General features: G+C 42.0%; 1 protein-coding gene across 2 annotated transcripts; it reads left to right on the top strand.

Moving 5' to 3' along the window:
• ARL13B (ARF like GTPase 13B) lies at window positions 1–27,355 on the top strand. Of its 2 annotated transcripts, XM_073599801.1 has the most exons (12): window positions 1–176; window positions 1,213–1,334; window positions 2,601–2,784; window positions 8,441–8,511; window positions 10,299–10,548; window positions 11,759–11,864; window positions 13,862–14,064; window positions 16,391–16,502; window positions 17,705–17,927; window positions 19,252–19,368; window positions 20,024–20,092; window positions 25,325–27,355. In XM_073599801.1, the coding sequence occupies exons 3-12, from the start codon at window positions 2,723–2,725 to the stop codon at window positions 25,399–25,401; spliced, it is 1,290 nt and encodes a 429-aa protein (XP_073455902.1). In that variant the 5' UTR covers window positions 1–176; window positions 1,213–1,334; window positions 2,601–2,722; the 3' UTR covers window positions 25,402–27,355. The 2 variants fall into 2 exon arrangements, with proteins under 2 accessions (XP_073455902.1, XP_073455903.1); XM_073599802.1 differs by lacking the exon at window positions 1,213–1,334.

Raw genomic sequence — 27,355 nt, 5'->3', positions numbered from 1 at the left:
GCCTCTGACCCGGTCACATGGCCCTGACGTCACGCCTCCTGTAAACCCCCCTACCTTGTTGTCCCCGCTGGTCTCGCCGTCCCCCCTGTACTCTCCAGGCTCCGCCCCCTCCAGGGCCCCCTGTATGCGGGGAGATCAGTCCCAGGGGCCCCGTCCTTGTGGATCCGGCAAGGCAGGTAAGACGGAGAACGGCCTGATGTGTTTGTGTGTTGCCTGGTTACACGCTCTGACACGGGTTTATATAGCGGGGAGCAGACATTGCACTGCAGCTGGGGGGAGAACTACAAATCTCAGCATGACCTGATGGAGGCCAGCAAAGTATTATGAGGGTCTGTATATCTCTCACATGTCTGAGAGAGTGTACCCCATCTGTCCTGTCAGCTCTGAGGTCAGTGACTGCCTTCTGTGCCCACTTACCTCCCCTCATTGATCTCCCTGTGCTGTGTGCCCACTTACCTCCCCTCATTGATCTCCCTGTGCTGTGTGCCCACTTACCTCCCCTCATTGATCTCCCTGTGCTGTATGCCCACTTACCTCCCCTCATTGATCTCCCTGTGCTGTGTGCCCATTTACCTCCCCTCATTGATCTCCCTGTGCTGTGTGCCCACTTACCTCCCCTCCCTCATTGATCTCCCTGTGCTGTGTGCCCACTTACCTCCCCTCATTGATCTCCCTGTGCTGTGTGCCCACTTACCTCCCCTCATTGATCTCCCTGTGCTGTGTGCCCACTTACCTCCCCTCCCTCATTGATCTCCCTGTGCTGTGTGCCCACTTACCTCCCCTCCCTCATTGATCTCCCTGTGCTGTGTGCCCACTTACCCCCCCCCCCCGACCTCCCTGTGCTGTGTGCCCACTTACCTCCCCTCCCTCATTGATCTCCTTGTGCTGTGTGCCCACTTACCTCCCCTCCCTCATTGATCTGCTTGTGCTGTGTGCCCACTTACCTCCCCATATAGATCTTCATGTGTCACCCTAAAGACGGAAGATCATGTCTGGTAAATCAATGTCCAATCCTCTGTCCCTGTAAGCCAGAGACATCAGGGCCAGTCAGTAGCCAAGGGTGGTTAGGAGCTGTGCACAGGGGGCACCCCAGGATGGTAGATGATTGGTCCCTGAGGTCTCCCTATGTGTCCATCTCTCCAGACAGCCTAGCAGAATCTTAAATAGAAAAGCATCCAACCAATTACAAACCCTCTTTGTTTTTACATGCAGGTTAGATGCTGCTGGCTAGTGCAAGGAATTAAGTGATTGGTGCGCTAGACATCTGCTGAGGCCACACAGCCAGAACGTGCATGGCGGGGTGACAACACCACTACAGCATTGTACGGCAGACCGTGAGTGTTGTCACTTTTCAAATGGAGACGTCAGGGCTTGTGGGATAAATAATAAATGTTTTATAAATGGTAGAGTGTAATGAGTGCATGTACAGCACCATAGAAAACATTAGTCATTAACTTTACATACACTTCATCAGCTACAAAAAAACAAATGTGTGTGTGTGTGTGTGTGTATATATATATATATATATATATATATATATATATATATATATATATATATATATATATATATATATATAATCCGCAGGGTGTTGCAGTGTTCTGACAGAACATCTCTTCCGTTACCGAATGTGACGGGTTGCCAATTCTGACGGAACGGGTCTGTCTTGCTAGCAGAATTGAATTATTTAAATTTAAGTTGTCTCATTATGCCAGCCAATTGCCAATCAGTGCTGCCTTTCAGTGCCCACTTATCATTGCCCATCAGTTCCCATCATTGCCGCCTAGCAGTGCTCATCAGCTGCATATTATCGCCACCAGTGCTGCATATTAGTGCCACCTATCAGTACCCATTGGTGCTGCATATTCATGCCACTGTCACATGACATTAAAAAGAAAAAAGTATCGGTACTTGTACTCGGTCTTAAAAAAGTGGTATCGGTGTAACCCTACCCCGAAGCAGCCACGGGCACCCAAAGTGCCAAGAAGTCCTGAGACGTTCTCTCTTCAGCCTATGACATCATAGTTGATACTACAGTGTAATGTTTACACAACAAGCTCACCATGGGTGACGGTCACACTACAGACATACGTAGGGATTTCCTTCATTCAGAACAATGCCATTGATGGTGATAATACCTGTTCAAGGGGCTGTACTGAAAAATGCTTAACCTCCTTTTTTATTTTTACACCACACTCATTTTAAATTTCACCTAGTGTCATAATAGTGATGAATTGTTACAAATATTTGGCATTTCAGGGAAATATTGGGATTGTCCATTAGCTTGGGAGGATTTTGGCTTCTTGTGGATCTCTGGAGCTGATTTATGTTTTATTCTTTATTTTTTATGGTTTATTTCTTTATTTTTATGTATTTTCCACATTTGATTTATGTGTTTTGGGGATGATGCTGTCATGATTGTCCTCATCTGATGTCACCCAGGGCCACCTTAGTGTGAAGTGAAATGTAAGGGTTCTAAAGGAGAGCACCCCCATTGTAATATTCCTGATTTGAAGTGTGTATCTGTTCCTTTTATTTCAAGTGAAATGGCCCTTCCATTCCATTGACTGTGTGATTTGTCTCCCATCCTCTGTCTTCAGGATAATAAAACCTCTGAATTCGAGGGACCTGGAAGGTGTTGCAGAGGATTCAGGATGTTGGAGCCTTCCTAAAAAACCAAAAGACCATTTTTATTATAGTTGGCTCATATTCCGGAGTTCCTATGTTTAGCCTCATGGCCAATTGCTGTCGGGATTTGTTCAAACGATGGCGTCAACCAGTAAGGTAAGTGCTGATCGGCTGGCAAACCATTTTATGTGGATTTGGGTGATGGTAGAGGTGACCCTATTGAACAGGTGTCCCTTGATTTCTTGTAAGGACAGGATGTGGTGGGTAATCTCACTAAGCCCACGTTCACATTGGGCCACTTTGCCATGCGATGCCAAATCGGAGGCTATTGCCGGCAGTAGCACCATCCGAATCAGTGTGGCGTTGCATTGGTTCCCAAAAGTAGTTCCTGTACTATTTTTGGAGACTTTAGGGGTGATTTGAATAGACGTCTGTGCAGCAACCCACACAGATGTCTGTCAAATCACCCCCGAGGTCGGACTGCATTGCCGGTTTGAAATCCTGCGAGTTCAGTGTGAACCTGGGCTAAGGCCTCATTCCCAAGGGCTCAAACACCTCTGAAGAGTAATATGTGGTGGATCGCTTTTCAGAGGCGGTTTAGACCTGGTTCACAGGAGGTCAGGTGGCAGTACTGCCGCTTTTTGAAGTGCCTAGTTTTTTTTAAACCTAAGGGGTATTTTACATTGAAATACAGGAAAATACAGGGCACATTTGGCAAGTGGAACCACCTACCAAACACAACATGCTGTAAAAAAAAAAAATTCAGATGGGAGGTTGCAGGTGGTAAAAACGCAGATCAGCCTCCTGTTTGTACTTCCCCTTTGATGCCAGTGATGAGGAGTGCTAACAAGGATACAGCCTACTATATAGCCACAGCTCATAAGCTAAAGCTTGCCTAATCTGTATGATCCGGAGTATTCGTTATCTTATGTGTCATGTAGGCTGCAGCTCAGGTATCTAATATCATATGACTCGGGAGGCAGAAATAAGACAGATCTACTTTGGTGTGTTTGTAAAAAGAAGGGTGATCTCAGCAAAGCATATCTCGGTTGTGTACTAAAATCTTCCATAGGATGACCATACACTATACAATCTGATTGTACAGTCTTCTTTAGATCTGTAATTAGCTTGTGGTGCAAGGGCCTGTCTGATTTGATACACACTGAATGGAATGTTTAGGTCTTTTCTCATATTACATTTTAGTAGATCTAAAAGAATATTGTATATTTGGATTGTATAGTGTATGGCCAGCTTTAAGGCTGACCTCACACTATACCGTCTGATTCTCCTTTTGGATCGACCATCAACTAGCAGTAGGTAGTACAAGAGCCTGCTTGATTTGATACTATTTGAATAGATTGATTAGGTTTGTCCTCATTTTACTTTTGGTAACTCTAATAAAATATTACAGAAATTGTAAATCAGATTGGATAGTGTATGGCCATCTTTAGTAAGGAGCTGTTCCGGCTTCCATGCTGTGCTAGAAATACCGTATCATCATTACTAAAAAAATAAAGTTTAGGCACATTTTGTTATTAGGCGCACCCTAGTTGGCTCAGCCTCAGCCAACAGCCGGGTTAAAGTGGCAGTAAACTCAAGAATGGCAAAATCCACTGACATGTTTTTTTTTTTATAACAAAAGAGACCTTAGAGGTACCTGTACGTTATTTCATGCTATAGATAGCAGGGGGGGCAGCGGCGCTGATTGACTCCCCCTCTGGCCAATCAGCAGGTCCGTTTGTTTCCCAGAGAGGCAGAATGGTGATCTGCCTATGTAAACAAGGCAGATCGCCGTTCTGACAAGGTAGAACACAGTGATCTTGTGTTCCTGCTAAGAAAGCTCCATTTGCGGGGGAAAAAAGGACATACGTTTTATTTTGGGTACAGCATCGCACGACCGCGCAATTTTCAGTTAAAGTAACGCAGTACCGTATTGCAAAACATGGCCTGGTCATGAAAGGGGGTAGTACCTTCAGGGGCTGAAGTGGTTAATTTACTCCAATCGGCCTTAATTAACTCCTTATTTTCCTCCATTTAAATTATTATTGTCCTACTGATATTTTTTTTTATAAACTATTAATAATTAAAACTTTTTTTTTTTTTTTTCTTTGCTTTGTTCATATTCACACGTTTCACACGCGCAAAAAAAAAAAGCGCAAAATGTAAAAACAAATTTTGTTTTTAGTCCATTTGTAAGTAACTTTTCAGTGTTTTGTACTATTGCTGACAGCTGAAGTATAAACAAAACAGTTGTGGTAGGTATTAGTAATTAGTATCGGGAGTACTAAAAAAAAAATGTTTTCTGTGCTTTTCTTGTTGCTAACAGGAGATTTAGCAGATAGCATTGCACATGTGTTATTGCTTATTTGATATCCTCACTTAGGCAATCACACGTTCTTTAGAAACAAGCGTTATTCCTGTCATCCACGCTTCCCTTGATATTTTGCCTATTGAACCGGACAGGGTTATTGACACCATTGTGACCCTGATCTTTCGTTCTCTGTCTAAGGCTCGATTCACACCTATGCATGTTGCTTTTGAGCGTTTTTGGAGGTTTTTTTTTCATGCTTGCCACGTTTTTGAGCAGCGTTTTTGCCGCGTTTTGCGTTTTTTTTTTTTTTTTACAGTTTTTTTTTACAGTTTAAAAAAAAAAAAAAAAACCGGCAAAAACGCATCAAAAACGCTGCAAAAACGGTGCACTTGCGATTTGATGCTTGTCCATTGAAATCCATTACATGCAAAACGCTGCTTTTTGCATGAAAAAAAGTCCCCGACCCTTTCCAAAAATGCAGAGAAACAAAAAGGCATTGATGTGAACATGTTCCATAGGAACCCATGTTAAAAAATTCCCGTGCATTTCTGCAAAATGCAAAATGCATCAAAAAACGCGCTAGTGTGAATGGAGCCTTAGGCCTCTTTCACACGGGGCAGATCAGTCATGATCCGCCCCGTGAACACACGCTGGCTCAGCGGGGATCGCTCCGCCGATCCCCGCTGAGCAGGAAGATGACAGGTGCATCGCTGCACGCTGTGCAGCGACGGACCTGTCAGAGCGCCGCTCTCCCCTATGGGGGATCGGATGATGACGGTCCGTAGTGTCCGTCGTCATCCGATCCGATCCGAAAACGGAGGGAAAAGTAGGTTTTTCCTCCGTTACACTTTTCGGATCGGAGCGGGGTCGGATGTCAGCGGACATGTCACCGCTGACATCCGACGCTCCATAGGGATGACTGTATGTCCGTTTTTCATCCGAAAACGGATGGATGAAAAACGGACATACGGATCATCCGTGTGAAAGAGGCCTTAGTCATATTAGTCTGTATTAAAAGACTGATTTCTCCTATTGTTTTAAGCTTATTTTTTTTTGGTAGGACAATGTGCCCTGGTAATTTGGTTTGATACATGTGTCATTTTGAACATTTTCCCAGATTTATATCGGGGGGGGGTAAAAAAAAACAAAAAAAGATTCCTCTTTCCACACAAACGATTAGGATAGAGGAGTCTCATCCCCTGCATGGACATATGCGGCTGCACCCTCCACTGTCAGAATATACTTCTCAGATTAGCGGATGCAGCTGGTGATCAAGAAAACATTTCCAGCATGTCCCTTCAATCAAAGCCAACCAAAGGTTTGACTTCTGTCCAGCTACCTCTGTCCACACACAGTGTATGGACTGCTTACATATTCTAAAGCTATAAAGTTCTAAACCGACTTATCTCAAGTCTGTGAAAGATCAGACCAGTAGGCATCAGAAACAAGGAATGGCCACTCTCTATGCTGTGCTGACAGCTTTGCAGAAGAGAGCTTTAAAAAGCCAAGAACTAGAGCTGCACGATTAATCGTTAAAAAATTGCAATCTCAATTCAACCCCCCCACACGATCTTAATCCAGCATTTCCACGATTTCTATGTAACAAGTGCAGAGCCATTTTCTGCTCTTGTTACATAAACATTTGCTGGCAATGAGATAACTATAAACATTGTATTATTTGATTCTTTTAGATCAAAAGGATGAGCTTCGGTCTGTAAATGAGGTTTAACCACGTAAAGACCTTTTTCCTGACACTTTTATTGCTTACAATTTAAAATCAGTATTTTTTGCTAGAATATTACTAGAAACCCCATACATAAAATGTATATATATGTATATAATTTTTTTGCAGAGACCCTAGAGAATAAAATGGCGTTTGTTGCAATATTTTATGTCACACGGTATTTGCGCAGCGGTCTTCCAAACGCAATTTTTTGGGAACAAAATACACTTCATTGAATTTCAAAAAAACAAAACAGTAAAGTTAGCTCAATTTTTTTGTATAATGTGAAAGATGATGTAACACTGCGAGAATCGTGAGAGAATCGTGATCCTTATTCTAAGCAAAAAAATTGTGATTCTCATTTTAGCCAGAATCGTGCAGCTCTACCAAGAACTACCATTGTGTAACTACTTGCCAACCGCCTAATTGTAAATATAAGTCATTATCTTGACGTTAAATACTGAGGTTATGGTAGCAGCTAGCTGCCACAACCCTGGTGTCTTTATTTACAGTAAGCAGCCGGCTTTCTAAAAAAAGTGGTCCCAGCAGCAGATTCGCCGCAGGATCACTTTTATAGGCGGCGGGAGAGGTGCCCCCTCCCACCATTTCCCAGTGTCTTCCGGGATTACCAAAGCCATCGGTAAACCCAGAAGCGATCAGTGGCTGGGCAGGAAGTCAAGTGAGAGCAAGATGCTTTTAAAGGTAAATTAGAGATTTGGCGTCTTTTTGACCCCAGATCTCTCAATAAAGAGAACCTTTCATGCTTATTTCTATTACAAGGGATGTTTACAAATGAAAGAAAAAAAAAATTTATGAAAAAAAAAAAAAAAATTTAAAGCGCCTCATCCCTCCGAGCTCGCGTGCAGAAGCAAACGCATACGTAAGTCGCGCCTGCACATGTAAATGGTGTTCAAACCACACATGTGAGGTATCGCTGAGATCGTTAGAGCGAGAGCAATAATTCTCGTGCAAGACCTCCTCTGTGACTCTAAACGGGTAACCTGTAAAAATGTTTAAAGCGTCGCCTGTGGAGATTTTTAAGTACCGTAGTTTGTCGCCATTCCACGAGCGTGAGCAATTTTAAGGCATGACATGTTTGGTATCTATTTACTTGGCATAACATCATCTTTCCCATTATACAAACAAGTAGGCTAACGTAACTTTTTTTTTTTTTTTTTCATTAACGTGTATTTTTTCAAAAGAAAATTGCGTTTGAAAGACTGCTGCGCAAATACAGTGTGACACAAAATATTGCAACGACCGCCATTTTATTCTCTATGGTCTCTGCTAAAAAAAATGTATATAATTTTTGGGGGTTCTAAGTAATTTTCTAGCAAAAAATACAGATTGTTACTTGTAAACAACAAATGTCAGAAAAAAAAGCCTGGTCTTGAAGTAACGGTAAGGTAGGAAGTCCACTTAGTACTTTGATGTGGGGAAATAATAAATTGCTATGTATAGCTTCAGTCGCTCCCAGCTTTCATGAGAAATGTTCAGGGTTAAATCCACAGGCTTATCTCCTGTATATGAAAGGTCTTAGTAAGAACTGTTACGTTAAACCTCATATGACCTTTCATAGCCAATCGGTTTTTAGGAACTCTTTATACACTGCAGCTTGGCCAACTTGGCCAGTAACTTTTCATAACCCGAGATACCTTTACAAGATGTAAAGATGCACAGAAATACTGGTTCTTCCTTTTTTTTTTTTTTTTTTTTTTTTTTTTTTTTAATCAATTCTGCTGTTCGCTGATTCTTCTAAACCGTTTTGTGACTTGCAGGAAGGTGACCCTGGTCATGGTGGGGCTAGACAACGCCGGCAAGACCGCCACTGTGAAAGGCATCCAGGGAGGTGAGTGACAGTCCTGGTCCAAGCCTAATCAGGGGGACATTTGTCCTACTCTGTCCCACTGTATCACTGAGCACTGGAGGAGTTCACAAGTACAGAAGAGTAAACCATAAGCACTGCTAACCAAGAGCAGAGTATGTAACAAACAATTGTTGTAGAGAAATTCATACCATTGTCTTGTGGAATGGAAATATAATCCAAGTTTATTTAACAAATATACATGGCAATTCAACAGCAAAGAGGGAAATGCTAAATTGTTTACATTTCGGGATAAATTTATAGCTCCTAGACTGTAAAGATTGTAAGCTCTAACGAGCAGGGCAGTCTGATTCCTCCTTTGTTGAACTGTATTGTAACTGTACTGTCTGACCTCATGGTGTAAAGCGCTGCGCAAACTGTTGGCGCTATAAAAATAAATAAAACAATGTGAGATTGGCTAATGTCCGCTTCACCAATGTAGGCAGAGGATCCTCTACCAGACCCAGCAGGCATACAGACATCAAGGGTTGCAAGGGGGTGGAAATAATGGAGTTCACCAAGGTCACTACTTCTTCCCAGAATCCAACAATGAGTGGACAGGTCCAGAAAATGTATGAGAAGTCCCCTGGGGCCACACTGCCAGCACTCAGAGGGACATGCGGGATTCATCTTGTGAAGTCTGTACATGGTGAACTAGGCTTGGTGCACCAATTAAAATTGAATCAAGCGGTCTCTCAGGGAGACCAAAGATCAGAAAGGGTAGTCCCACACATCGTCTCGGTCATCATTGTCTAAATCAGGTACATCTCGCAGCCATCTAGCCCTAAGGCCCTCCGATACCTGGAGAAAAACGGAGATAAAATGGGAGTACAATCTAGAGGTGAGTTTCTCTGAACAGTCAGAGCGAAGTACCGTTTCCAGGGTGGATTGTTCAATAATTGGGTTCGCTTGTAAGAACTGAACGCGGAAGGCATGGGAAAGCTGGTAATATCAGGGAGATTCACCTTTACTGTTGGTTCTGGTAACTGTTGTTTCCAGTACGGAAAGGGCTGAGACATCCATACTTTGAGTTGTAATGAGAGAAGAGGAGGCAAGGGGAAATGTTCCAATGAGAATCCTGTTCTAGTGACAACTAAGGGTGACCATACAAGTTAGAATCTGTCTGTACAATCAACTTTAGATTAACCAATGTACCAATATAATATGAGCATCTACCTAATCTAACCAATCAAATCGAAGTAGCAGGCCTTGTACTACATCGTTTTTGATAGATCTAAAGGAAATTGTGTCAGATTATGTGATGAGCAAGAGTGGATATCTTACTTTGAAGAGAGTGCCTCTTACTGCTAAACCAAAATATCACTTTAGGGCAGGGGTCTTCAAACTACGGGCCTCCAGTTGTTCAGGAACTACAATTCCCATCATGCCTTGTCATGTCCATGAATGTCAGAGTTTTACAATGCCACAACAATTCCACAACAGTTGGAGGGCCGTAGTTTGAAGATCCCTGCTTTAGGGGGTGGACTAGCTGTTTAAGCTAATTAGAATTAAAATTTTTCCAAAAAAAAAAAATACAAATTCAAAGAACAGATTTCCATTATAACTAATAATCTCACGTTGCATTGACGGTGACTATGATTGAATTTGATTGCATGTACAGTATTAGGGTCATGGTTTGTGGGATGTTTGGGGCCAATGTGGGTCTTTTGTTTAGACTTTAGAAATCATTCTCACACCCTCAGCTCAGTCGTCATTTTCTGTTCTCCAGTTGTAACGAATGACCCCCAATCCTTTTGGCTCTTTTGTAACAGAGTCTCCAGAAGACGTGGCTCCGACAGTAGGATTCTCCAAAGCAGATATTAAGCAGGGGAGGTTTGACATCACGATATTTGACCTGGGCGGTGGGAAGCAGATCCGAGGTATCTGGAAGAACTACTATGCCGAGTCCTATGGAGTGGTGTTTGTTATCGATTCCAGTGATGTGGACAGAATGGAGGAAACTAAGGAGACAGTCGCTGAAGTTCTGCGCCATCCCAGGATCGCTGGGAAACCAGTGTTGGTGTAAGTAAGGCCACCAATTAAAGTAGCTGTTGTTAACACCTATTGGCTCCCAGTGAGGGGATCTGATCGTTTCTGACTTTGCCCCACTCCTTGCTTGCAGGTTTGGGTGTTCACACCGACTGTACCTATGGGTGTTCAATCTATTTGTGTTGCATTATTCATGAAACTGCATATTAAAGAAAAAAATCCAGCAACATTGATGGGATTCTCTCATAGTGACTACAGCAGTTGTGCATACCCGAGAACCCAGCACAGGGATCTCACCAACAAGGTCCCAGAGAGATGATATTGTCACATGGTTTTAATATCCAGTATCTAGCAAATGTTGAGATGTCAGTTTTGGAAGGAATGAATCCTTAAATGAGAAGTTCGGGAATCAAAAATTAAAAACAAACAGTCATACTCACCTAGATGGCTGCAGCACTGATCCCAGCTGCAGCTGTCCCCTGCCGCCTCTAGACTGAGAACTGAGTGATCAAACACAGCAGATCACTCAGTTCTCCCCTCCGTTCTGAGCAGAGAGTGATGACGGCCAGTCTCTGGCTCTCTGCTGTGCCCCTCCAGGATTCACTGGAGCACTGGGCTTTGGAGGGGGTGGGCTGGCTAAGTTTCCCAGTGGCTCGCTGAGAGGTTGAACCAGCTGCTGTTCCAGCCTTCTGGGTGGTTCCCGACATTAAAGTCAGGCTCCCTCCAGAGTCTTTATCAGCTGAGTGACTTTAGCATGCTGTCAGCTGAAAATGGGTTACAGAAGTGCAGACCAAAGTGCACTTCTGTGACCCACAGGAGAAGTAGAGACAAAAGAGCTTTGGCCCTGCTACTCCTTTTAAAGAGCTCACTATGCTCAAACTATGATTGAAAGTTTCCACAACTGGAGTCACCACCACTCCCTTCACTTATTCCTCTACATTCTCTGCCACTTTATATACATATAGTGCTCAGATTTCATTGGCTAAAGGATTACTTTTAGTATTTAAAAATGCTGGAGCCAGTTGTATACTCCTTGTTTTGTTTGTTTTCTGCAAAAAGAAAGAATGAGATAGAGAATTGAATGGGGGAAACCATTGGTTCTTTAAACATTATCATTACTGTGAGCCAAAATATGCTACTTATACAAAAAAGTATTTCCAGCAGACAAACACAGCAGACCATTGCTAAAGTGGATGAAGACCCATAACTTTGTACACACATTTATTTCCTTTTGACAATACAGCTTGGCAAATAAACAGGACCGTGAGGGGGCCATGGCAGAAGCTGATATCATTGAATATCTTTCACTGGAGAAGCTGGTCAACGAGCACAAGTGTCTGTGTCAAATTGTGAGTAACTTTCATCTCCTATGTGTATATCTGTGGCGCTCTCTGCCTGATGATGATCTGCATGTAATGTATTTTTAAGCTAAATTATTTTCCGTGTGAAAATCCAGCCATGTATGCCAGAAGGCGGTTGGATATGAAAGCACCATCCAGCAGTCCAAGGTGTCTCTCAGTCCAGCTACAGGAATAAATAAGGATGAGCTCAGGCGTGTTCGCAAACCGCATGTGAAGAGCCTGCCTGGAAGTCGGCACTTCAGAGCGCTAATCACAAGCAGTAAGACATTTTCCCGATCCGCGGCTGCAGAGATCAGGTAATTTCTCACTGCCTGTGATTAACGTTGTGCAGTGCCGACTTCCTGGTGGGCTTTGCACGTGCGGTTTGCGAACACGCCTGAGCTCATCCTTAGGAATAAACATGAGCAGATGGATTGCTGAGAGTTCATGTTTATCTTTGGAGAAAGGACTAGGGAGGTGCTTTTAGACACAAGGAATGAAAATGTTATCGTTTTGGGTCAATTTCACTTTAATGTCTCTTTTCAGTTTTAAACGTTTTTAAACTTTTATCATCTGTTTTACAAATAAATGCATGGTGCACCCCTGGCACATGATTCCCAGAGCACTGGGGGTTCTATAAAACAAGAGTACAGCAGCAGTTTTCCTCTTTCAGTCTCTTCCTGTGTCTGAATTTGAAATTCTATTTACATTCCCCAGTATACAGATGATCACTACAGGGAGCACTTACAAATGCTTATGTAAAAAAAAAAATGATAATACAAATATGGAATATTTGGGGTACATTTTAATTATTGATTAAAATACACAGCAGGTTGCCTTTGATTGTTTTATTGAAGTGATATTAAATTCCCCCCCCCCCCCTCTTTTTTTTTTTTTTTTTTAATCGAATCCCAATCTTGAAGATTACATTTACTTAGTACCTCTCTTCCTGTCTGTAACATTGCCCTTCAGCTAGTTTCAGTGGCATCCTTTGACCGACCACTGCCGTGCTTTCTCTCATAGTGCCCTATAAAGCTACCCTATTGTACATGTTCCCAGGGTGGGACTACATCTTGGCATGAGCACGCACAGGCAGCCTGAGATGTAAATGTTCAGAAGACACATCTCTGTTCCTCTCCTGGAAGTGATTGATAGCTGTCAATCACTTTCTGGAAAGACAGAGCAGAGGGAAGTGGTCTCTGTCATCTTCTCAAGCTGATTGTGCATGTCTACATTCTACTTTGAAAAAAAAAGGGGGCTATGCAAGTGTGATAGCACAAGGGCTGATGGGACATTTGGTGGTTTGTCAGAGGATTGGGGAGGATTGTCCCTAGCTAGAAGTCATTGTAAGCTGCATGGAGTAGAACAGAGGATGAAGCTGTAAATGGTTACTAGTATGTATAGTTCTGAGGAAGGGGGCTTGTCAACACGTCAGCTTTTCAACCGCGGCATTTTTGGACATCGCCTATGCTGGGATTGTGATTTGACAAGCTTGTATCGTGTGAGTATGAATTTGGCGATTTTATTAATGTAATATGCACTTTGCTCCCTCCTGTGTCTTCTTGCAGGGTACTAGTATGTGACTTTTAAATTGTTTGGACAATAGTTCTTTTTTCACTAAGTGCTGCATGTGTCTCTTGTTTTTAGTAAAATGTACAAGGATTTAGTGCCACTTTAACAAAAATCAGTTCTAAGAGAAATATTAAGGGTGGTACTGCTGACTTGTCATTCTGTAAAAACTAGTTCTCTGGCTGTCTGCCATCAAGCTAGGGAACTAGTAAACCAATGTCTGGAAAAATTGTGAACAACCAATCACTACAATGATTATTGCTTATTCCAAAATTGGGCTGGCATCAGGACTACTGTATATCCTCAATCTACGCTCAGTCTGTACACAACTCTGATCTGTTTTAAAAGCTTTAGTATAATCTTCAGTTGGAACGTTTTTTTGCTTTCATTGCATTTTCTAATTCACATACACATATCGCCTTTTTATCCCTTTTTAGGAGCCGTGTTCTGCAGCCCTCGGCTATGGGAAGAAAATCGATACTCACATTAGGAAAGGGCTGAACTGGTTATTAGGAGTCATAGCAAAGGACTTTGAAGCATTACATGAGCGCATTCAGAGAGAAACAGCAGAGCAGAAGGCCCAGGAGGAGCAAGATAAACAGAAGATCGCTGAGAGGGTGAAAAGACTGAGGGAGGAACGGTAATCGCGGAGTGCAGCTATAATCACTTTCCATGGAGAAACCTAGCTACAACCTAAACACACACAGCACCCTGACAAGCCTCTGAAAAAGGCCAGCCAGTATCAACCTATTCAGATACACTTTCAAAAAACCTGCAGCCAATCATCACACATTCTTCCATTCAAACACACCTCTGCATACTAAAGCTAAATACACACGATCAGAAAATCAGACGAATAATACCGCTTTCAAAGCAATCATACGATAATCTGATCGTTAGTACACAGCTTATGAGAGCTAATTGCGACAGTTAAAGGGGTTGTAAAGGTTCACGTTTTTTCACCTTAATGCATCCTATGCATTAAGGTGAAAAAACATCCGACAATGCTGGCCCCCCCAGCCCCCCCCGTTTTACTTACCTGACCCCTCGAAAGTCCCACGCTCGCTCCCGACATCCTCTTCGCCACTCAGCCTGGCCGTTGATTGGCTAGAGTGGATGGATTGAAAGCAGCGCAGCCATTGGCTCGCACTGCTGTCAATCACATTCAATGATGCGGCGCGCCTGGGGTGGGGCCGAGTGATACAGTCTGCGGCTATAGCCGCCGGCTGTATCACAGAAGCGCGCCCGCAAGAACTAAACACCATGCAAGAGAGCTCATATGAAGGTGTTTAGTTCTTGCGGGGAGGAGCTGAGACAGCCGCCGAGGGACCCCAGAAGACTAGGTTCGGGGCCACTCTGTGCAAAACGAGCTGCACAGTGGAGGTAAGTATAACATGCTTGTCATTTAAAAAAAAAAAAAAAAATACCTTTACAACCCCTTTAATGCAAAATTATCCTAAGGGACAAACACGAAAAATTTTCTTGTACAATACCAGAACAAATTTTTGTTTAATCAGTAGAGTATTTGTCCAAAAAAAAAAATTGAAAGATCAAGACCACGCATGTTCGAAAACAAAAGAATAAATTACAATACAATACATTACATCACTTCCGAAGATGTATTCTGTCTTGCGAGAATTTTCATGACTTTAGTAAGCTCTTCATTTTCGATATGAGACTAGCATACAAAAACAAACAGATGATCATTCGTCCAATATTCTCATTGTGTGTACGAGGCTTTACATGTCCAGCTAAGCCCATGAGCATTTAATGACAGTCTCCCAGTGTGATTTTGTGGGCCAGATTGGGTGACAATAGATTGTCTGTAGGGCTGTGCAAGACTGCCCTGATTAAGCCTTGGGGAATGCCTAGTTATAAAAAAAATAAATGTGTGTCCTTTGGAGAGAAGCAAGGAACTTTTCCTTAGGGGGATCATTCAACATCACAAGTTTCATTTTCAAACTGCTATAAATTGGGTACAAAAATTGGGTACTAAAGAGCAATTATTTTTCTAGTCTTTATAAATAAGCCCCCGGGTCAAGCACTGGTTGTCCTCTGTGACTGAACATGCAGCATGTCACCTTCTAATTGTATTCTTGTTCCTCCAGCATGTTAGAATAATTACATAGTTAAAGGAGAAGTCCTGCCTGAGATTGTTTGGCTGGGCTTCTCCTATGGGTCACAGGAGTGCAATGTTTGCACTCCTATGACCCGTTTTCAGCGGAGAGCAGTCTGAAGTCTGCTTTCCGCTGACGTCAATGGAATCGGACCAGGCACCGCGTCATCCCGACTCAGGAAGTCGGGATCCACCAGCTGCCTGGACTGATGGCTGTCTCAGCCTCTCAGCAAAACGCTGAGATGGCCGATCCCCGCCCCTCCACAGCTCAGTGCTCCGGTGAGTGTGGAGGAGCAGAGCAGGAGAGCTGCTGATTGACAGGCAGCAGCTCTCCTCTCGGGGAGCTGAGAGAACCGAGCCATCGGCGATGTTCGGTGGCTTGGTTATAAGTGAAGAGGCAGCAGGGGACAGATGCAGCATTGGTCTGATACTGCATCCACTTAGGTAAGTATGAATCTACAAAAAAATAAAACCAAAAAAACATCTCTTTTAATCTTGTTGGGGAAAAAAAGACACAAGTCCATCCAGGTAAACCCACAGAAAAAAAATACACACACACACAAATGGAAACTTCATTATACACAATCCTATACCTACAGTTGATCCAGAGAAAGGCATACAAACCCCCCCAATAAGGCATGATCCAATTTGCTCCAGTGGGGGGGGGGGGCTGGGGAATCCTTCCCGATCCCCCAACAGGCAATCGGATATTCCCTGTATCAACTTTCCCTTTTAAATATTAGAATCCAGTTATATTTTGTATATTCATAGTTAATAGAGGGCTTAGGCAGAAACCTAATTATTTCTACAATTGATTAATACAAGATGTATTTAATGCTCCTATTTATAGAGAAGAGAGGGAGCGAGAAGAAGCAGAGCGGGAGGGACGAAAACTTGTGGAAGAAGACGCATCTGTTCCTATGGTCAACCCATTCCAACCCATAACTGCCGTTATTAAGGAGGTATTGTCATTAAATCATTTTAAAATAATACGCTGTAAGGTTACCCACAGACATGGCATAGTGGTCTTATGTCAGTGTCTCTTTCTTGAAAAAAAAAAAAAAAAAAAAACAGCAGAAGCTTTTTGCCTTCGGGTCTTTTTTTCTCCAATTGAAGCCCTTGATGGGAAAGACACATCTCTGACTAATTCAGCTGTATGTGTTAATTTCAGCTTGAGCTGGTGATCTCTGTAATCAGCTGGCTTTTGCGATCCTCAAAACATAGCAATATTGAAATAAATTCAATCAAATGTTTTTTCCTTTTAATCATCAAAGGCACTCTTTTAACCAGACAGTGTTAAAGAAAACGTATGTGAGAAACATGAAAGCTGTCATTGCTGACCTCTCCTTCTAGAATTGCTAGCTGCCTGGCTGTACTGCTTACCCTGCAGTTTTAATTTCAACTTCTTAACCCAGAAGAAGTATGTCAATATGGACTGGACCTGGTCTGCATACTATTCTGATAGAGCTTTTTTTTTTTTCACAGAAAGAGGTGATCTCAAGCAGCCTTTCTATCCCCCCCCCCCTGAAAGATTATAAAAAAGCAGACCATGCTCCACAAATGTAACGTCTACTTTTATTTTCACTGCTATTCCCCTCCTCACTGCTATTTCCCCTATGCCAAAACAGTGGAGCAAAGGGTGACCTTGCCATCCTTTCTGTAAGATCCCGGACATTGCTAAGCAACCGGAATCTAGCTACAAGACGTGACTGTCTTCACAAGAGGCTTTGGGTACTGCTGAGGATCTTTCTGAAAGGATGATAATGTCACCCCCTGTAGTACGGAAACAGTGGGTAAAGTAACTATATTTACTAACCACCTTTCCCCAACAAGCATTTTTTTTCTACAATATTTTGTCCTGAAGGGTAAAAATGAAAAAATAAAGTAGAACTTTCCAAGAAATATAAGGCCTGCGGTAAGTCCCATCATATACATTACCAATTGGATTTTTGAATTCACAACTGATCTACTATTATCAAACCAGTGAGAATTGATGGATGATTGTTACTATAGTGCATTTAGCTTCTTTGTCTCTGCTGAACTTCATAATGGACAATATTTATAATAAATTACTTTTCCTTATCTGACCTTCCAAGTCCAGACATTCTCTAGTGCTAGAACACTCCCCACTGGTTCACTCTCCTTTTTTCTCTTGCTTTGTTAGAATGAAGAAAAAATCAAGAAAGAAAAGGAAAAAAAGAAACAAAAAACTCAGAATGGAAAAGTTGGCGCTGAAATCCCCCTAGAGTCAAAGGTTGATCAAGAGGAGGCAGAGTCGGACAACGAGGACGCTGACAGCAGCCCAACATCGCAGGATGAATGTTTAATGGACTCGTACAAAGATGCTTTAAGCCAGAAGCTGGAGCAGGATGAGAAGAGAGAGACAGGTACTCTCTTGGAAACCAGCTGCTTTTGTATGCAGAAATATTGTTCATTTGTGTATCTTCTTCACTTGTCTCTGTCTGGAGATCAGTACATGGCCTGCTGTTTTGCCATCGGAAGCTGTGGTTACAATCCGGTGTCTGGAACTCAAGTACAGATTCTTAGCTATTGATCACTGCCAGTGGGCAGCGTTCAGCTGGCAAAGCAACATCTGCGTATTACTGTCTTATCTCTGTGCTTGTTCTTGTGATGCAGTCAGGCGGAGTCTGCAGACACTAAAATAAATATTTTGCATAAAGCTACTATAACTGAATGACATTTACTATTAGATAAATGTTGCATATTCAACTGAACTTCACAAATCATGTTTACAGTTGGGGGGCCATGTGTGTTTAAAATCAACTGTTTTGCTAGAAATTTGTAACACTCTCTGGTCTTTGCATCTCTTAGAGCAGGGGTAATGAATTCAAATTCAAGGGAGGTCTAGTCGCTATAATTTTTTTCCAGCTGAGGTCTGAATCTCAAGTTTGTGCTATTATTAAGATTATAGTCATTGTATGTTTATCAAAAATATATCGGGTGTGCCCATCAGAGTGCCCCCCTTACATCGGGTGTGCCCATCAGAGTGCCCCCCTTACATCGGGTGTGCCCATCAGAGTGCCCCCCTTACATCGGGTGTGCCCATCAGAGTGCCCCCCTTACATCGGGTGTGCCCATCAGAGAGCCCTTTTAAACCTATAGAATAGTAGAGCTCATAAAAGTGAACAGTGTACTTGTACCTGATGAACATTTGTCTTTAGTCAGGCAGGCAGGGGTTGGGATCTTGAGAAGGAGCGAGTTGCAGGGGCAGGAGCTGGGTGGAGAAGCTTGCTGCAGGGGGCGGGCACACACCTGATTGCAAACCAATGACTGCTCAGCAGTGGAGATCCAGTACTGTAGACTGGAGGGGTGACAGTCTGGACAGGCGCGTCCACCATTTCTTAGACACTCCTTTCACAAGATCCACTTTCTGTACTCCCTGGCTGTGTTCCTATTTGTCTTAAATATTTTGGTCATTTCCACCTTATGTGTTTCTTTTCTTCCTGTTTTTCTCGGTAATATGAAGTAAAATGGGGGAAAAAAAGCCATTTTGTGTGTCCAGGACCCCTACTTATTGGCCTTAGCAGCTGTGCAGGGAACTCAGAGGAGGGATCCCAACATTAAAATTCCCAAGTGATATTAGAAGCCATGGGATGGTATTAATCCTCAGCATCAACCAAAAACAGAAATATCAGGTTTAAGTGAACTAACCTTTTTAATATGAATTTATCTATATTTTTTTTTTTTTAGATAATGCAAAAAAGAAGCTGAAGAAACTAAAGTTAAAAAGAAATAACAGAATAGAACCTCTTGGCCCCCAAGAGGCAGAGACAAAGAGCCCAGCTACTCCTCCCCCACAGTTACCTGGTAAGTAGAGGCTTGAGTTGCTCAGAAGATGTTTTAAACTGAGAACAATGCGTTTTTATATACTGGACAGCACCCGGCAGGAAGAATTTGTTACAAGTCCCGAATCTCATTCACCATCCATTACAGAACACCTGAGGCAAAACCTCTGAACGTGCTTTGAGCCCTACCATGGCAAAAAATGTAGTTATTAAAATCGATTGAATTAATTGATTTACTCGTGAAAGGAGTACTTTCAGCAATAAAAATTGCTGTAATGTTGACGTCTTCCCTTTTCTGTAGTACAGAGATCTCTTGAAATTGTATCTATTTTTACACTGTCATTAGTTTGTGTGTAAATTATGTAATATTGTACCACACTCCAGTATTTATGTCTGTAAATAGTTTTTAAATGGTGAGATGAAGTTTTGAAGCATAAAAAGATTGCTATCGCTTATAATTGTTAATGTGTTGTAGATTGCATGTGGTATGATTTTAAAGGTAAAGGGCTTTTTTACTTTCATCCAAAAGCAGACTGCTGTATCAGACCAGTAGAGCCGGGGTCTGCTTTTGTGCTAACTGTGAAAAACCCCTTCAAAGTGTTCACTTTCCACAAGGATCATCTTTTGGTGCCTTGATTTGTTATATTGTGAGAAATTGTGTTTTGTTTTCCCTGTAGTTGGCTGGGGAACCCCAAAAGTTACTAGACTTCCAAAACTTGAGCCTCTGGGAGACAACCATCATAATGGTAATTGTACAAAGCCTTCGCCTTCAGCTTCTTCGCATGCAAATCCATTTTCCCTGGTATTAACAGCACTCACCGTCTCATTATTAACCCCCGTCTCATGCATGGCTCTTTTCATATGGAAATTGGGTCTAACAAGTGGAGTGTTAATCATGTATAATTAGTGGCAAACATAAGTTTAAGAGTTTTTTCTCAATCCAGCCCAAACTATTTATTCAGTTTTGAGTTGTGTAGGGAAGTTAGAACCCTTGTTAGGCTTTTATTGATAATCAGAAAGGAAAGTCAGCATGCTAGACTTGAACAATCCGGAAAATGTTTATTGAAATCCCATAGTAGAAGAAAAGAAATTCTTGATGAACATTCTGCACGCTGCTATACACCCATTCTGGCAAACTTTGCAATGAAAAACAGGTTTTTAGTTCACACATATTGCAATACATGTTTAAGTCATATTCTCTGAAAAATGGCTAAGAAATCATCAATTCTGGCAGGGTAAGTAAACAGGAGCACAACTGTATATAATCTATCTGGTGCTAAAGGAGTGTGACCACAAATTCTGGAGGAACCCTCTGTACACTACTATATCCTTTCTGCCAAACTTTGCAATGAAAAACAGGGATTTTTAGTTCACATGCATTGTAATACATGTTTAAACTGGCCAATGGCATCAAAGTAATCTGCCTTATGGCCAGTCCTACTCTGCTCTGCCAATGCAAAGGCTATGGTTAAACATGTATGGCAATATGTGTGAACTCAAAATCTCTGTTTTTCATGGCAAAAATTGCCAGAAAGGGTGTATAGCAGTATGCAGAGGGTTCATTAAGAATTTCTAGTGTTAACATGTGGTCACACCCCTTTAGCACCTGATAGATATATACATGTACAGGCTATTGTGATTTGAGCACAGACATATCTTGTTTCTGTATCAGAAGAAAACACAAAGTAACACCGCTCTGAACTTCGATATCCGGATAGCAGATAATTGGTAACTTCGGCACACCCAAAATCCAGGTGCTCTGAGGCTCAGGATGTCCTCCTTACATCCAAACAGGCAAACTTGAAATTAACTGAAGAAAAGCCGGCACTCTGGATATATCATCTGTGGTCTTTATTGTATCATGACAAGTATAAAGAAGGACAAGCAGACGTGTTTCGGCACAAGCCTTGTTCACAGCTCTTAACAGCTGTGAACAAGGCTTGTGCGAAACGCGTCTGCTTGTCCTTTATACTTGTCATCATACAATAAAGACCACAGATGATATATCCAGATTGCTGGCTTTTCTTCCGTTATCTTCAAGTATATCAGAAGAAAAGACACCAATGTTTGAAGAGCACGGCGGCTCATTTTATTAGGTTTACAGAAATAGATGACCATGACCATCTCTGTTTGCGACCAAAGAGGGCCTCCTGTGCCCTGGAAATGTCAGCGTTCTTTCTTCTTCTGATATGGGGCTTCAGTAAAGTCTGGTGTGCTGGCTTTTTTTTCTGATTGGATTTACACAGCATCACTGTTTAGCTGTGCACCCACCCTTGTTGAAGGATTTTGAAGATGTTTGTGTGGTATGGTATGATGAACTTATTTTTACTCGAAAGGCAAAGACAGCAATTGCCCAACACAGGCTCTATAGTTTTCCCACTTTATTAATCAAAAATGTGTTTGCTGCAGGCTGTGTCCCCATTGGAGAGATTAAGCATGACTTCCAACCTCTCTGATGGACTTGTCACTGGGACAGGAAGTGATGGTAAATCCTACAGTGGGGGCACAGCAGTAAAAACCTAGTTCTAACCTCTGCCTGCAATAAAACAAAAATAGCTTGCGCTGGGGTTGGGATACGGTCTATGTAGACATATATGGAGTGATGCTGATGGTATGTATAGGCCTTGTTGCCATGAAAGTTTCATCTGGGAATTCACAGAGCACCTCCAGCATAACTACCCATGTCACATTGTTCACTGCATTTGTGCCTGCACTGATATCACCCCAACATTTCTAGTGTCCCTTCCTGTCAGATCACCATGCTACCTTCTTTAAAAGGGTAACTCCACTGGCGTTGGGGGGGAATCAAATAAAAAAATTATATAGTATACACAAACCCTATTGCAAATGAATGTTCTTAAAAACTACCTTTCATTTTTTAATCTGCAGTGATGTAATTTTCTGTAAAATTGAATGCAATATGGCAGACAGTTGGTATACATAACACCCCCAGAAATGTAATTTCCTGCTTGTGTGATTAGCTTACTAATTTTTCCAGAAGTCTGCACTAAGATACAAGTCAGATTTTAGGCATCCTCTGCAACAAACATTTCATGGGTTTGCCATGTCTACAGGGACACAGACCCTGCAACTTTCCTCATTAGAATAATGCAAGTGCATCAGCTGAATAATAATGAAACAGTCACTCCCATTCAGATCCACATTTAAACAAACAGCTTTTTCCTCAGAGCAGAAATGGATAGGGATCTGCAACAAAGTTTATTGAAATCTCAGCCATGTATGTAGATCACTCAGAGGGTTTTTTTTTTTTTTTTTCCACAGAGGTAGAGGTACTCCTTAAAGTAGCTCTGTCACTTAAAAAATTAAAACGAGCTGCTAAAGCTGAATATTGGCTGCTCTTAAAGGCAGTCTCAGAGCTTACTTGCTTTGTCTTGCTGCCATATTCTTATTGCCTCACCACTGTTATGTTTTGCCGCCTTGGCCAATAAGAATGTGTATAAGGCAGGAAAGGATGGGCAAGCTCCATTACTACAGAAAACCCTGACATTGGGCTGCAGCATGAGAGCTGCTGTACATACAGTGGCTTGCGAAAGTATTCGGCCCCCTTGAACTTTTCAACCTTTTGCCACATTTCAGGCTTCAAACATAAAGATATAAAATTTTAATTTTTTGTGAAGTGGAACAAAATCTATTGGATATTTTAAACTTTTTTAGCAATTAAAAAACTGAAAAGTGGTGCGTGCAAAATTATTCGGCCCCTTTACTTTCAGTGCAGCAAACTCACTCCAGAAGTTCAGCGAGGATCTCTGAATGATCCAATGTTGTCCTAAATGACTGATGGTGATAAATAGAATCCACCTGTGTGTAATCAAGTCTCTGTATAAATGCACCTGCTCTGTGATATTCTCAGGGTTCTGTTGAAAGCGCAGAGAGCATCATGAAGACCAAGGAACACACCAGGCAGGTCCGTAATACTGTTGTGGAGAAGTTTAAAGCTGGATTTGGATACAAAAAGATTTCCCAAGCTTTAAACATCCCAAGGAGCACTGTGCAAGCGATCATTTTGAAATGGAAGGAGTATCAGACCACTGCAAATCTACCAAGACCTGGCTGTCCCTCTAAACTTTCAGCTCAGACAAGAAGAAGACTGATCAGAGATGCAGCCAAGAGGCCCATGATCACTCTGGATGAACTGCAGAGAACTACAGCTGAGGTGGGAGAGTCTGTCCATAGGACAACAATCAGTCGTACACTGCACAAATCTGGCCTTTATGGAAGAGTGGCAAGAAGAAAGCCATTTCTCAAAGATATCCATAAAAAGTCTCATCTAAAGTTTGCCACAAGCCACCTGGGAGACACACCAAACATGTGGAAGAAGGTGCTCTGGTCCGATGAAACCAAAATCGAACTTTTTGGCCACAATGCAAAACGATATGTTTGGCGTAAAAGCAACACAGCTCATCACACTCAACACACCATCCCCACTGTCAAACATGGTGGTGGCAGCATCATGGTTTGGGCCTGCTTTTCTTCAGCAGGGACAGGGAAGATGGTTAAAATTGAGGGGAAGATGGATGCAGCCAAATACAGGACCATTCTGGATGAAAACCTGTTGGAGTCTGCAAAAGACCTGAAACTGGGACGGAGATTTATCTTCCAACAAGACGATCCCAAACATACAGCAAAATCTACAAAGGAATGGTGCACAAATAAACGTATCCAGGTGTTAGAATGGCCAAGTCAAAGTCCAGACCTGAATCCAATCGAGAATCTGTGAAAAGAGCTGAAAACTGCTGTTCACAAACGCTCTCCATCCAACCTCACTGAGCTCGAGCTGTTTTGCAAGGAAGAATGGGCAAGAATTTCAGTCTCTCGATGTGCAAAACTGATAGAGACATACCCCAAGCGACTTGCAGCTGTAATCGCAGCAAAAGGTGGCTCTACAAAGTATTAACGCAAGGGGGCCAAATAATTTTGCACGCCCCACTTTTAATTTTTTTATTAGTTAAAAAAGTTTCAAAAATCCAAAAGATTTTGTTCCACTTCACAATTGTGTCCCACTTGTTGGTGATTCTTCACAAAAAATAAAAATTTTATATCTTTATGTTTGAAGCCTGACATGTGGCAAAAGGTTGAAAAGTTCAAGGGGGACAAATACTTTCGCAAGCCACTGTATGTACACCTCTAGTACATTCACTTCATACCTGCTAGCAGCTTTGTTTTTTGTATATGCAAGTAAACTTAGGGGTCCGTGTTAACAGACTTTTGATGGGCAAATGCATTATACTTTGATATCAGTTTAAAGCTTCTAACATCATTCAAAATTTATTGCAGGTGTATTTGACCTGAAGCTATCCTGCATTTGACCTGTTTCAGTAACTTTTACATTCTGTTAGACCTGCACAGGGAGAACAACAGATTTGAAAGAAATGAAAGCCTGTCAAAGCCTTTGGATTAGCATGACAACCAGGCAGTTGTTTTTTTTTTTTTTTTTTTCAAAGGGAGTGGTAGCCAATGGATATTTCACAGCTGATTTTCTGCAAAGTAAGCCATTCAGGGAGATACCTCCCATATAGCAACAATGGGCAGTTACAAACTGAAAGATGGCACGTGCATACAACATGTGCTTCAAGCTTTTATATCCGCTTTCATAAGTCGTCCCCATGAGATCTGGAAAGAGCAATGATTGTGCAATGCTTGTCTGTGTTGCCCATAGTTACTGTTCAGATTTCCCTTTTATTTTTTTATTTTTTTTGATCTGAGCTAGATACATGAATCTGGTTTTTATGGCAACAAGACCTTGCATTTTTGCGCAATATTTTAATAAAATGTAGCTACTACTTAACTAACTTCTAGTGCACGTATCAACTAACATCTCTTCATCATCTAGAGCCGGCATCTGGCCTAATGAGCATTCCCTTCCATCTTCGCTCACATTTTTACCTGTCTTTTTTTCCCATCAGCTGTACTAATCAGTCAATTTTATTTGTGTGTTTGATATTTTTATTTTGAAATAGATTTTTATGGAAAGCCACTTCCGCCACTGACGATACGGCAAAGACCCAACAGCGACGCTCATGATGTCATTTCTTGAGATGCACAGTCTACTTCCCCCCCCACCCCCTCTGTGTCCTTGCACTGATGATGGTTAGTTGGGAACACTAATTTAGAAAAAAAAAACACAACAGGCAAGTATTGTGAGCTACAGGCATAGGAATCACTTTTACCAGCCTTTGGGGTTAAGTGATCAGTTTAGAGCTACCAGGTATCGAATACAGATTAAAAAGCAACTGTACCCTCGAAGTAGTGGCTTTAAAAGAGAATGTGTGTGTTTTTTTTTTTTTTTTTTTTTTTTTTTAATAATCATACTTGCCTGGGTGGATGCAGCATCTGTCCCCCGCTGGCTCTAAGACTGGTGGGGGACATTGCTGATCGCTTGGTTCTCAGAGCTCCATAAGCAGAGATCTGGTGACTTGGCTCTCTGCTCTGCCCCCCTGTGCTCACTGGAGCGCTGGGCTGTGAAGGGGGCGGGATTGACCGACTCAAGCTCTGAGGCTTATAGGCTTGCTGGGAGGCTGAGCCTGGTGCCGGTCTAGGCACGTGGGCAGTTCTTGTCCGTGTGGACATGATCTTTCCCGAGCCTGGACTGGCTCCATGACATCAGCCGACAGCAGGATTCAGCCCACTGTCTGTTGAATATGGGTCACAGGAGTGCAGAACGAACTGCACTCATGTGATCCACAGGAGAAGTACAGCCAAACGAGCTTTGGCGGTACTTCTCCTTTTAAGGCAGGGAAATCTTCCATTGGTTCTTCAGTGCTGTCTGGAACTCTTGCAGGAAGCGCTCCTCCCACCCTTGGCCTGGCTGTGAGTTCCCCATCTATTCTTAGATCTGGAGTTTAGGTAATGCAGTAGTTCAATGTACTGAGCCCGCTAGTGGAGTCACTGTAGCAATGGCAAACTCACTAAGGCCAATGACCGGATAAGCTCACTTGAAAAGCAAGCTTGGCCTGTCCTAGCCCTTTCAGGGTATGAAGAGATCTTTTTGCCTACACCGATTGCAGTGAAGGTGATTACTCCACTCCACCCAAAACGGAGAGATCTGTATCTCTTTAAACAATGACCATTTTGTCACTACTTTCCTGCTCCTTTCTTTTTTTTATAAATCTGACTTCTTGCCTACAAAAGAGGATGATTGAATGGCAAGTTAAGAAAACAAAGAATGGATGGCCTGTAGCTTTTTTTTTTTTTTTTTTTTTTTTTTTTTTTTTTTTTAATTCTAAATAACAGGAAATCGAACACACAGATTTTGGCTCAGTATTAAACATTTATATCAATTTTAAACTTCATAATATATGTGTACAGATTTTAAAATGTTTTTTTATAATGTCATTCTGGGAAGCAAAATGTTTGCAGACTATTTTAACGCTGTAAAAATATCACTGTTTAAAGTATTTTACTGACTTTTAAATTGTATTCCTTTTTCATGTTCATAAACTTTGGCCCATTCATGTATCCTCTGTTGGGTCATGGACAAATTAAATACAGTTTATCCAGGTGAAAGGGCCCAGAAGAAGTTGCATTTATTGTGATCTGACCAATAGGAAGCCTAAGTTGTGAATATAGCTGATCTCTACAGTGACCACAGCTGTCAAGCTGATTGCTTTACAAGGGATGAACACCGTTTAGAATTTGCATTATTTATTCATAACTCCTGTTCCTGATCAATGTAACCACTCTCACTTTCTCTAAAGATCCAACCCTGCAGAACCCTGAACCTATCCCTGGAGAGACCTCTATATGCCCAAATTTTGGAAGAGCCTCAGCCAGTGCTGACCCCTGTGCTCCTGGTGGAGATCAATGTTCTCTACAGTTATTAGTGCACCCTACAGTCACTGAGCTTTGAATGCAGCCTCTTGTTGGCATCCAACACCATTTTAATTTACTGTTTAATATAACCTTCCATAATACCATGTAGTTCATTGTATATAATTTATCACAGTCTTGGTACCTTTTGAACACAAAATAAATTTATGTATATACAACAA

Source organism: Aquarana catesbeiana, linkage group LG09 (assembly GCF_042186555.1).
Source record: "Aquarana catesbeiana isolate 2022-GZ linkage group LG09, ASM4218655v1, whole genome shotgun sequence".
Lineage (NCBI taxonomy): Eukaryota > Metazoa > Chordata > Amphibia > Anura > Ranidae > Aquarana > Aquarana catesbeiana.
The sequence above is the reverse complement of the archived record's forward strand: the minus strand, read 5'-3'. Positions and strand labels throughout refer to the sequence as shown.